Source organism: Eurypyga helias, unplaced genomic scaffold (assembly GCF_000690775.1).
Source record: "Eurypyga helias isolate BGI_N326 unplaced genomic scaffold, ASM69077v1 scaffold22228, whole genome shotgun sequence".
Taxonomy (NCBI): domain Eukaryota; kingdom Metazoa; phylum Chordata; class Aves; order Eurypygiformes; family Eurypygidae; genus Eurypyga; species Eurypyga helias.
Genome location: NW_010265261.1, coordinates 1 through 13,041, shown reverse-complemented (window position 1 = coordinate 13,041; position 13,041 = coordinate 1). Strand labels below are relative to the sequence as shown.

Here is a 13,041-nt window from a genome sequence, read left to right as displayed (position 1 = left end):
TGTCCAAGGCCAGGCTGGATGAGGCTTGGAGCAACCTGGTCTAGTGGAAGGTGTCCCTGCCCATGGCAGGGGGTGGCACTGGGTGGGCTTTCAGGTCCCTTCCCACCCAAACTGTTGTGTGGTTCTATGAAAAGATTTCAAACATCATAAAGGCACTGTACGCCTGAGCTTCACAGCCCTTCAGAGCTCATCGGAAAGGCTGGCTGGGCTCTTACAGGTGCCAGTTGCTGGGTGAAGAACAGGTATGTTGAGATAAAAGATTAACGAGCATTTTGCCCCATCATCTCTTGGCTGTGTGAAAATGATGGGTCTGAGCTGCCCATCCTGAAGCCAGCAGTGCCAGGCTGCCCAGGTGGGATTAAAGTTTTTGACAACACCATCAGGCTTTTTTTTTTTTTGAGCACAACCCATGCACTGACTGTGTGGCTCCTCCGGGCAAGCCTGTGCAATTTGTACATCTGATTATTAATGCAAACGCTACTGGGAATCACGGGTGGAGCAGTTACCGGACGTCTCTGGCCTTGGCTCAGCGCTTCTGGGGGCTCCGGGGGATGTGGGTGCTGCGGGTGCTGCCGTGCTGCCGCCGCCTTTCGTTGCCCTGACTGTGGCCGTGGCCGTGGCTGTGTCTGTCGAAGCTTTACCTGGGTGCAGAGGAAGGCGTTAAGGGATACTGTCCCCCCACCCCAGCCCTGAGCCCCTGCTTGCCCCCGAGGGTCCCCGCGGGCAGGGCGGGGAAGCGTTAGCTGCTTTCACAAATTTACTTTCTTTTTGCCCCAAAATGGGAGGCTGCTGTAGAAGCTCAGAGACTAAACATTTCATACCCAACTTTTCGGTGCAGCCTCTGCAGATGCTCCAGGGCTCTTGGGGTGGTTCTGGAGGAGGGCAGGGTTCTTTCTGCCCCCCTCCTGCCCCATCCTCGGGCTTAGCGAGGGACACACAAGGCTCTGCACAAAGCTGGATTTCGTAGTAGTTTGGCTTTATAATCCCTGGAGGAAAGACTCAGGCCTTGGAAGAGATCGCTTGTGCGTCTCAGGAAAAATAACTTGGATTTGCAGTTGCAGGCACATTCTCAAAGTAAACAGAAACATTCCCATTGGCCTGGGATCAGCTCTGACTCATGAGCAAAAACATCTTTGGAGGTAAAGCTGACTGTTTGGAGAACGGCTTGCTGTTCTAACTTAAAGTTTATATATTGCTTCCTGGTATGCTGCAAAGATGACACTTTCAGCTTTTCCTTCTGAAACGAACTATATGAGTCAGTGAAAATGCATTTCTTCCCATTCCTTAACCTTTTCTGTTCTGAAGATCTGTGTTCATTTTTTATGAAGCTTCACTCTCTGCTCCAGGACTGTTGCTCTTTAAGATTCTTATCCAGATACTAAAGAGAAAATCATACAAAATATGTTGTTTCATTTGTATTTCTGCCCAGGGGAGCCCGAGCTCCAAGAAGCGTTACTTCATCCTTCCAAACAACCCCTGGAGATGGAGCAGCACTAACAGGTCCTGACCAGCCGCCCAGCACCAGGGCAGCGGCTGGGCCGAACGCATCCGCTGCCAGTTAAACCTGCATTTACTGTGCACCGTGGTATTGCCCCGGCGGGGATGCTTCTGAGTTGGGGTGGCTGTGCTTTGCTGGATCAGCTCCAGGGAACCCAGGTGGTTTATGAAAAGCAAAGACCGAGACCACCACGGTGCATTTTGACAATGGGTGACAGCGGGCAGGGCTGCTCGGCTGTTCCTGCAGCCTGTGGGGTTGTTGTATCGGAGGGGCGTACCCATGGGGCTGCCCGTGCTGGTGCATCCTGTCCTGTCCCATCCCATCGCATCCCGTCCCATCCTGGGCGGGCTGCAGCTGCTCTGGGCGCGGGAGCACCGGAGGGGAGGCGGGGGCCCTGCCGAGGGCTCCGTGCAGGTGTCTGGAGCTGGGATTTAGGTTCTGGCACAGCTTTTATTTAAGGGAGAAGTTTCCCATCTCCAAGACAATTCAGTTCCAACTGGTTAAATCACCGAGTTTTTCTGATGAATTTTAACAAATCAAAAGCAGGAGGCATGACTGCCTGCCCGGAATAATGAGTAGCACAAAGTTAAATCCACGCTTGGCATAAAGCTTTGGGTTTGCATGGACATCAGCAGTAAATTTTACATCACCAGAACAATGCAGCGCCTGGACTTGACCTCCCCAAGTGTCACAGCCACCCAAGCACCTCTGAACTATTCCAGATGTTTTTTAAGCACCAGAGGTATTTCTAATCAAAGTCTTTTCACCACCAAATATCATAAATTGAAGCCTGGATTATTGCTTAGTGTAATTTCTGAGAAGGCTTGTCACATATTATTTCTTTTTTTCCCTTTGTTGTAGTGTACGCAGGCACTTTCACAGAAAACATGGCTAAGTTTTTTGAAACCTCAGGACTCATGAGATAAATAACGATCCAGATGTGAGCTGGATAATCCATACGGTGCTCAGCTAAAGTGGGTCATTTATTGCACCATACTTTTTTACTAGCTTTGCTAAACTTTGGTCAATTTGATAGTATTAAGGGTTTCAGAGTTTAAGCCAAGCCATTTATTAACCTGGGAGAAATCTTCACCTGGTAGTGCTAGCACATGCAGGAGCAAAAGCACGCGGATACGTGTAAGAAAACTGTCCTTCACGGTACCTGTTGTATTTACCTGTCTAGCTGTTAAAAAGGAAATGCCTCTGAGTTTTAAGGATAGCTTAATAATGGGGCTTAGGAAGAATCTCAGCTCAAATCGAATTAAAAAGGGCGACAATATAAATGTTAAGGTGGTTGCCTTGGTCCAACACTCATCCCTGAGCACTAAGCCAGGACCACAGACGGCAAAACTGCAGCGGCGAAGGCGCAGGAAACAGGAGAAGAGTTCCCAGGATTTGTGCCCTCCTCTGCACCTGCAGCGAATTAAACACGGGGGTCTCTCCCCTACAAGCTGGAGGCTGCAACCCCCGGGGGGATGCCCAGCCAGTGCCACTTCCAGCTGCCACAGGGATCCCTTGGTAAACCCTCTGGTAAACCCTTTGCTAACCGGGTGCCTAATTCAGCGCCGTCACGCAGAAGCCCCGTCCCGGGACAGTTTCTTGCCTCGTCCGTGTGTTTAACGTGTTTTTCCATGTGCTGGCGCTGCACCCAAGGGCTCAGCTATGGCGCAGGTCACCGGCACACCAGTACCCCTGGTTCCAGAGGCGGCGGAGGAGGGCGAGGAAGCCAGGGAGCAGGGAGCTGAGGGGATGCAGCCGGCCCAGGCTTCCCCCAGCAGCTCCGGCGAGGGTTCCAGCCTTTCCTTACTCACGCCTCTCCAGTTTTACTGCTCCGAGCCATGTGGCAGGAATTCAAGCGGGTGGAGCCCTCTTCCCTCTGGAAACATCTGATAAAAATCCCTTTCCTCCCCCTTTTCCTCCCCTCAGACAGGATATGGGTGTGGGGCTGCAGTCACGCAGGGTGCACAGGGCTGGGGGCTGTGGGGAGCCCCCCAAACCAAACCCCAGCTGCCCCACTGGGGCTTGCCGTGGGCTCGGGGCCTCTCCGAGGATGGAGGCTGCTCCTGGCTCACGCAGTTGTGACGTGCAGCCCTCTGAAGGATGTTAAACTCAAGTGGCTGTGGGTTCTAAAGCCCCTTTTGCTTCCCTGATCTTTACAGCTTTTCTTGTAAAAAGAATGGAGGAAAGAAGGAATGCTTTAAAATAACAAGAAAAGGGATTTTGTAAAAAAATCAAGTTTTGCAGGGATAAACAAAAATTATTAAAAAAAAATACAGGTTTTATAAAGGAAGGTGTTTGTATTGGGTACAAACAGAATATATACTCTCTTTCCCATGTGAGTTCTGAGACAAGCACAGGACAGCTCTCTGCAAGGCTTGTCAATACCCAATCTTGCCCCGCTCACCGCTCGCAGCATCACGCGAGGGTTCTCAAGCTGCCCAGAGCATCAGCCCACTCAGTGCAACTCGGCGGTTCCCCAGAGGATCAGGCAAACCCCAGAACTGAGCCGCTCACACGCGAGTCGTTCCACGCGAGGCTGGACGGGGCTGCTGGATGCTCGGGGCGGTTGGTACCCAGCCGCCCTGCTCCCCATGCCACATCCACATGTGGCACATGTGGCACACGCGGAAGACCCGTGCCTGGCGTGGCACAAGGGCTTTTTCTCCCCTCTTTAAAACATACGGTTTTAGCTGAAGCTGTCCTGGGGGGCAGGTGGAGGCCAGCCAGACCACCCTCAGCAGCGCTGCCAGGATCAAACCTGAGCAGAAAACCCCCAGAATCAGGATTTCCATCAGGAGATACCCAACTGAAACCTTCACTCCGACTCCCCAATGAGGGAATAACTATGCAGAGCCCCAAGGATGGGCTCCCTCTTTCTTCGCTGCTCTGCACAGCAGCTACGTGGAAGAGAAATAAACCTCCTCTGCTTCCCGGTGAGTGCTAATAAAGCACTGTAATATCCTGCAGAAATGCGGAGCGTTGGCAAAAGGAATGAGACTTTGCAGCATTAAACCCTCTGTCGCCCCTAGCTTTGTCTTTGCAAAGGCAAAGCTTTTTATCACTTTTGCATCACTTTGTACTACAAGGAACTTGGATTTCGCATTTCAGGTAAACACTCTTGTCTTACACCCTTGCTCGCTGCTCACTCCAGCCCAACCAGACAGTCCTGCATTTCATTTCTCTCAGGTAAAATGGGGTTTTTCTCCTTCCTGTAGAATTAACATAGACTGGAAGGTCAGGCGCAATGGCTCGGGTGAGCAATACACCTCAGCAGCAAAGGGAACATGAAAGAACCACCATGAAACAGAAGAACAAAATCCAGCAAACCCTTTCAATAGATCTAGTCGCTGACGTTCCTGTGAGTAAGGAAAAATTACATTTGAGGAGACACCCGCAGGTTCCTGGCTCCTCTCCCAGCACACCATGCAGCCCACGGAGTGCTGCTTCACTTTGTTTTAAGTCCCTTTTTATTACTTTATGGTTCTTGGGTTTGGGACAAAAATGATAATATTTCCCTAAAATATAACCCTTTAGAAAGTACAGCCTAGAGAAAACCTCTGCATTATTACTCACTTTTTCATATGATGAATATTTGAAGCGCTGGAATATATTTTAATATTTATGGAGATTCATTTGATTTTCAGAAAATGATTAGCTCCTACCAGAGAAGAGAAGCGAGGCTAACGTACACCAGCGCAGACTGAGAAACGACCCGGACTCTGCACGCGCATCCCCCTGTGTTACCCGGCCCGTTACAGGGAGCTCTCGCATCCCCACAGCTCTCCTTTTCAGACCAGCAGCATCCGCTGCCTGCAGCACGTTGCTGTGAATGGGTTGGCCAGGATGCCTCACGCAGTGCTGCTCTGGAAAAATGTCCCCGCAGTGCTCTGTGTGGAATTGCCACTAAACACCCATGAAAATGCACACACACACACACACCCTCCCCGGCTGCTGCTTCAGAAGTTACACACAAGCTGCCCCATGCACAAGTCTCACGCTGCTGCTCCTCAGCGCGTGCGACCCTGGTATGCCGTGCAGCCAACACTCACCAGACAACTCCACAACGCAGAACGCAATCCAGAAAAGCTGCCTCCACTTCATCATTTTTAACCTTCCCATCCTGCTCGCAGCTCCCACTAAAACTGGCTCCGGCTGGGACAGGGGTTTCAGTCCTGCAGCAGCTCTGAGCTCATCTAGCTTGGTTGTAGTTCAAGCCTTTGAGATCACTCGGTTGTGGGGTGGGTTTCTCTTCAGGGGTTGTGCTTACGGTTCAAGGCTGCGAGGTGGAGTTTCTCCGACTTGATTTCACAGTTTTATATAGTTCACGGAAACCTCACTATCACTTAGGTAATTTTCTCCTCCCCACTTTCCTGCCAGCGCTTCAAAACAAACAAGAGGAACCCTCTCCCCGGCGAAGGATCCCAAAGCCTGGCTGGGATTAACTCTTTCCTGAGAGCTGCCTGCTTTCCCATTCAAGTGAAGGCTCCAGCTGGAAGGAAGGATTACAGTGGAGCCTGCTGCCAAACTTCCCGCAAAGCAAAGTAAACACAATCTGAAGGGAGCAGAGAAGCAGAGAAACCCCAGGTCCAGCCACCGCCGGCGAGCCCCGTGCTCGGTCCCAGGGCTGTGCTGTGGTCAGTGCTGTGGAAAGGGGGGAACTCTGAAAACTGGCTTCAGAATCGGAAATTTTCTCAGCAAATTAAGCAAGGAACTCAAGGATGCAAAATCACCAGTGACCTGAAGAGAAGTAACTCCATTAGCTTCACTAAATTGACTTTGGTCAAACAGCGAGCACGAATGAAATGGTTTAGAGAAGGTCTGGGGGAAAGAAAAACCCAGAGGCAAAAGCTGCTGCGCAAAACCTGGAGCAGAAGAGGGACTCGAGACTAATAAATAACTTCCTGGAGCTCATTTCCATTAATAACGCATTATAGAAACATTAAAAACAGTATAGAAATACTGGCTTCAGTTTTATTACCAGGCTGAACTTGACCAAGTGGAAATGGTTGGACCTGGCTTTCCGGTTCTCCGGTGGTTGCACTGTGGGCGCCCGTGGGACCAGGGCTGGAACCGGCAGGATGAGGGATGCTCTGCAGCAGGCAGCAAACAGGGCTGAGTGAATGCAGCCTAATGGGGCCTTAAGAGACACAAACATCTCCAAAATCATTTTTAAAAAAGTCATAATTTTAATTGTCATCTTTATTTTTTTTAATAGATTGATGTTTCCATTTCTTGACTTCTTTTCTGTCTGGGGACACCAAAGCCAACAGAAATGTCTTAGTAATCATTTTGGCCTTTGGGGATTAAAAACATAAAAAGACGTGACCGTTTGGGAAACTAAACTCTAGTTAAGTCCAAATTCTTCCTTTTCTTTTACACCTGAATGATGCAGTCACTAAAGGAGTCATTGCTAGCAGGAAATCAAAGCTGAGGTGGCCAGGAAAACTGCTATGGGAGGAAGGACAATGAAGCACTTGCTCAGCGTGGCATCTGTCTGTGGATGCTCCCGTTACACTCCCACAGTCATACAGCTACAGTCAGCAAGAGGATTATAAGGCAGGAATTAAAAAAAAAAAAAGAAAAAAAAAGAGAGGGTAGTATTATGCACAAAGAAATCCCCAAATAGCATTTCCAGAACATGCATTTATCAGTAGGACAAAACTCCAATAGCTTTTGTTTTCGCATAGGACAGGGGTTGGATGAGACGATGTTTAACAGTCACTTCCAACTCAAACCGTTCTGTGATTCTGTGATAGGCGAATGTCTCTTGGAAGGAAACATCTGTAACGAAGAAACGTGCTCCAGTCTCTATATAAAGATTTCCATTATGTTCGGCAATCTATTACTTCATGGCAGAGCCATACAGCTCTATTAGAGACCAAAATACCCCAGTAAAATACGGTCGACAACACAGTGTAAAACGCTCAGTGTGGACACAGCTGCCTCCAACAGCTCCCAGCAAGCATTTTCTCTTTTCCCCTCACCCAAACACACACTGGGAAACGCATGACTCAGGTTTGCATGCCTCTCAGTTTAGAAAATATATTGAAATTATGAAATGAGAAAAGTAGAGTGAGACAAAGGTCCTATTTAAATAACAGATTTTTGTGGCTCTTTTCTGTTTGAGAATTTGGGTTGGATCACACAACTAAAAATAAAAAGCCGACATTTCAAACATATCAGGCTCTAGGAAGACAGATCAGATCACTTTCTGGTGAGGACCAACATCCCATCACTCTGAACAGCATCCAGAAAAGCTGCTGAGCTGCCTCCGGCAGAACAGGGTGTGGGACCACTCATACCGTAAAGCCAAAAATCTTAGACAGTCGCAGAAATCTTATTTCAGTACTAAACATAAGTGAGCTGAAGAGAATAAAACAGACCAGCTGGTGCTGAGGCCCTTGTTTGCACGGGAGCTGCAGGGGAGCTCTGGACCATGAGCTGGTGCGGCCCCACGGCGGGTCCCCACCCGGCGCTCGTCCCCCCCATCTGCGCTGGGGCTCTCCCCTCCGCCCTGCCGGGTTTCCTGCCATTCTCCTCCCCCAGCCCTGCTCTGGGCTCCTGAATGAAAGAAGCCAACAGGATCAACCGGGTTTGGCTGCCGGTATTATTTCACCTTTCAAAACCAGAGTAAAAATAGAGAGCTGGACTAAAAATAGGCAGTGACCGGGTCTGCCAGGCACTGAGCACGGGAAGCTCACGGGTTTGGTTTCCAGTGGAAGTCGGGCTGCGTTTAAATGACATTCCCTGTGTCAAAGATGTAGGGTCTCATTAATACTTAAGCCCACTGTGTGCACGGAGTATGTCAGACCATGCCTTACAACTCGTTTTAGGAGAGGCACTCAGCTAAGCATGGCACAACAGGTAAAACTGACATATCCTCAAAGGAAGAGCCAAAAACCCCTCAAAATCATTTGATTATTAAGATTATTCTGTCATTGAAAGCACTGTCTTCAAAGGATGCTTCCACCCATCCAGCCACTCTGCTTCTTGAGCCTCAGCCATCCCTCTGGCGCAGGCATCGCCGTGCTCGCCGTCGGGGACGCGTGGCAGGGGTTGGTGGCAGAGGGACCCTCCCTGCCCCCACCACGGCACTGCCAGCGGCCGGGCTGAAACCCGGCTGGCCCAGCCTCACTGGGGGCAGGTCGGGCTTTGCTGTCCGACGTCCATTCGCAGTCACGTTTCCAAGATGCTGTGAAATGGGCAAGCTCTTCGGCTGGGGGGGCTGTGTGTGTGCACGCCTCCAGGCATATTCCAAATATTCTGAATATCCAGCTGCAAACAGGCTCTTTGGTTGTTTCCGTCTGTTTATTCAATGAGCGGAAGATAACACCTTTTCTCACTGATACGAGCCTCTGTTTAAACCTCTGTTTAAAGTGACTCGAGCACGTGGCAAACGAATACTGTAGAATTATTTCCTCCTTTCAGACTCCTAACAGATTTTTATAGCTCAAAATTTAAAGAGCAAAACACGAAACCGGCACTTGAATTCTCTCGCGGCGCTCTGTATCAGCTGCGTAAGGTTAACGACAGCCGAGCCAATATCAACTAAGCATTTACAGGGTCAAGTGTCCAAATTTCAAACACCACAGTGATGAAGGCTTGTTCACACAGACTGGGAATTTCTCCAAGTATTTAAGGGTGATTTAATTTAATTGTGAATGATGCAATAGACATATGGCTAGGAAGTTATATGCCAGGAAACATGTTTTCTATAAGTATTTTAGCAGGCAGATGGCATACAATAGTTTTGGAGTAGTCATTTCCTCACCTCTTAAAAGTTGCTATTTTGGACAGATGAAATAATTAGATTTCCACCACCCTCCCAAGACACCAGCACTGCTGACCCAGAGGATGTGTAGCACTAGAGGACTATTTCTGTACAAAACCCCATCAAATAAATCAAACCTTACACCCACCTACCCACTGCCATTCAGGAGATTCAAAGCATTTTAATAACTTTCCCACTTAAATCGAAAGCGAGCGAGCAGTACTCCTTACAGCACTCCCACCGCACGGCGACAGCAGAGGCACGTGAAGCGCTTGGAGCGACGCCACACCACAACTAAACCCCAAAAGCCAGAAGTTGTGTGTCTCAACCCACAGCCTTAGCAACCAAACCGCACCACTTCCCAGCCAGCCCAACCCCTTCTGGCAATCACAACCCATCTCCTCCGTCCACCCTGCTCAGGCCTCCCAAGAACTGCTGCGGGAGATGCAGCTTGCGGGAGCGGTACGAGCACCCCTACGCCTGTACGGGGTGGGACAACCAGAGCAGAGTACGAAGCTGTAAATAACATGGTATGTGAGTGAAGCTTGGGTTATTTCTCTGAGTAAAGCTTCTAAGATGCTGCTGGGACAACGTCTCCTTTGTGTTAACAGGAGGCACAGGACCAAATCCTGACCGGGGCTAATGCAGGACACAAACTCTCTGCTCTGAGCGGACAGCTCCTGGGGAGCAAACTGATTGTGATTCATCTAAGAAATGGCAAAGAGCTCAGAAGTTACCCTAATATTATCATCTTTATCATGATTTCCTGCAGAACTTGTCATCTATTTGGTTTATTGTGCTTGATTTCGCACGTTATTATATTTATATTGTAACTCTTGGGGCAGGAAATGCTTCCTTTACCAGTGCTTCACAAACTACATCCTGAGACTCCTATCAAGGCATCCTTTGTGCAAAGGCTGTTCTGGAGAGATTACCGCCTCCATTCCTACACCAGAGCTGCTCCGAGGCCATCTGCTTCTCCCAGCCCTGGAAGAGCCACTCACCCCCGATGAAACATCCCTGCGTGTGCCGTGGGCACGCTGCTCTCCATTACAGGAGGATGCTGGACGAGACCTCTCTTGCCCCTTCACCTACAACTGTAAGCGAGGGTTCCCCCACTCCTCCCTTCTTTGTAATCCCAAAGGAAAACCTCCTGCTCTGGCAAGAAACACACAATTTGTCTGGGCTCTTAAATTCACTCTCAAACTGAGTGCACAGAGCTTTTATTAACCATCATTTATGAAAGAACCCTGCTTTGCGATACCACTATGCCTAGGGGCTTGCACTCTTTTTCTAAGTCTTATTTAAATACAGTTCTCAAAATTAAAGGGCAAATACATATATTTTTTTAACTTGTGCAAAGCCTTGCCTCTTCATAATCCTCGCAACTGCATTTAATGGGTGCCTTGCTGTTTATTTCCCCTTTTGCACAGCTACTGCTTATTCACTTACACTCAGCAGAGTCATTCCTCAGAGACAGACAGCTGAAAAAAACCCCCAAGAATATCAGACTTTTGATCTGTAGATCACATATTTTACTCAAAAAAGCTTTTGGGAATCTTAAAAGAAGATGCTTGGCTGCTGGAACTATAACATACCGATAATAGAAGTGGTATATTAAAACAAATTGCTAAGTATGATTATTCCACTAAAATCAATACCTTCAAATAATAAAGCAAATACGAGGCATACACATGACTACATTCAAGCAAACCATATGGTGGATAGATTACTGAACAGTTTTATGCCTTAAACTTTTACTTCAAGATTGTTGGTTCAAATCTAATCAAGGCTATGCTCATTTACTGCCTTCTGTCTGTTCAGCACTTTGTAGGACATTACTAGGTCTTTAATCTAGTTTTAAGGGGCAGGCTACAATGTAAATCAAGTCACTTAAGCATTTTTCCATGAAACTGTTCCCCAGATGCATATTTTCCGCAGCAATACTGGAGGTTGAACGAGTCACAAGGAATTGCCTTGAAAAACAGGGCAAGAATCTGCAAAATCAGAAGCCTACAATAAGCTGGAGTTGTTTTGAGTGGCAGGAATGGGGACAAGAAAGCAACGCCAGCACAGGGTGGGCAAAGACCCAGGGGATGCTCGGCCAGAACTGTCGGTCGGACCTGGAAAGGGTTTGCAGTGAGTGGCAGGAATGGGGACAAGAAAGTAACGCCGGCACAGGGTGGGCAAAGAGCCAGGGGATGCTCGGCCGGAGCTGCTGGTGGGACCTGGAAAGGGTTTGCAGCGCATTGAGCACCGCGGGCAGGAAACCGCTCCAACCGCCCCAGCACAAGCGCTAAATAAAACCCTTTCTTGTCTTTGAAAGTAATTCCTCCTGGCTTTGTGACGGAAAGAACAAGATCCTTGAAGATGATATCTCACCACGGGGCAGACGGAGCAGCGTCCGAGAGCGCTGCAGCACCAGCCCATCACACCTTCCCTTCCTGGGAAATGGGTGGAAGTGAGGGAGCCAACCAGCTCAGATTGGAGTGACCAAGAGGAGCCAACAGCAGCAATGAAACCTGCCTGAAATCGCTTTCAAACAGTGCTTTTGGCAGAACGAGCGCTCACCGGAGTCGTGACAATGCCTCGGAAAGAGCAAACAAGCTAATCACACGCCGCTATGGGATGGGGCTGTGTCACTTGTGTCTGCACTTGGTACACTCCAGCACACAGAAGCGTGAGTCTAGACGGCTGCTGTTGGCGCGCTGAAGCGATGCGATATCCTCAAGACCTGTTTTTGGGGTATTTTTTCCTGGAAATATGCACATTTGAATAGACAAAGAGTGAGAAGAAGCTGCAGAACACAAGAAGGGGAGCAGGAGAGGACAGAGATGAACTAGTCATATTCCTGTTACTATCCATCACTACTTTCGGACTGTATCGGAGTCTCATTAGCCTGGCTGATTTCATTGACTGCTTTTCATTGCTGCACCATCCAAAGTACTTAACTATAATAAACAGCAGCACCACAAAACACCAATAAAAATCATTAAAGCATAAGTCTCGTAATTTAGTACAAAGATTACCTTCTCCATTCAGATCTGCAGACTGCTGATTGCAATTTATTTCTCCCATTTATGGATGTCATATGAACATACGAGCTGGATTCATGGCTCGGGCCGTCCATCCATCACCAGGACTGCAGCACGTCCGTCTCGTTGTTGCACCAAGCCAGCAGCACCAGAGATATACGAGATGCTTCATTTAAACTTTAATTCCAAAAAAAAAGCTATTTGCAATACTGTTTGTCTTAAATGCGATAAAATTATAGAACCATTTAGGTCGCAAAAGACTTTTAAGATCATTCAGTCCAACCATAAGCCTAACTCTGACAAATCCACCACTAATCTGTGTCTCCAAGCGCCACATCTTTTAAATCCTTCCGGGGACGATGGTTCCAGCACTGCCCTGGGCAGCCCGTCCCAACGCCTGACACCCCTTTCCGTGAAGGCATTTCCCCTGTTAGCTGTTTTTATAGTTTTAATTTGCTGGTTTTTTTGCAAACACACGTGAAATACACCCACCCGAGGGGGTCCCTCGGCTGTGCCGGGTTCGCACGCAGCCTGCCGCGCGGTAAGGGATTGATGGAAAAGGGACCGACCCCTCCGGGAGCGGGGTTGGGGGTGTTGCGGGGCGCTCGGGGTCCGGCAGCCGGAAGGATGGATGCATGGAAGGATGGACGGATGGAAGGATGAAGGATGGAAGGGGGAAGGATGCGGGGCGCGGGCGGGCGGCAGCGCGGAGCAGCAGCGCTCCCCGGCGGTGGCGT

General features: G+C 49.0%; 1 protein-coding gene across 1 annotated transcript in view; it reads right to left on the bottom strand.

Moving 5' to 3' along the window:
* CD34 (CD34 molecule) overlaps nucleotides 1-5,602 on the bottom strand; it is a 12,658-nt gene extending 7,056 nt beyond the window's left edge. The window contains exons 1-2 of the mRNA XM_010156681.1: nucleotides 5,548-5,602; nucleotides 507-641 (exon numbers count right to left, since the gene is read on the bottom strand). Coding sequence (XP_010154983.1) covers nucleotides 507-641; nucleotides 5,548-5,602 — 190 coding nt within the window. The remainder of the gene's footprint in view (nucleotides 1-506; nucleotides 642-5,547) is intronic.
* Nucleotides 5,603-13,041: the final 7,439 nt, after the last annotated feature.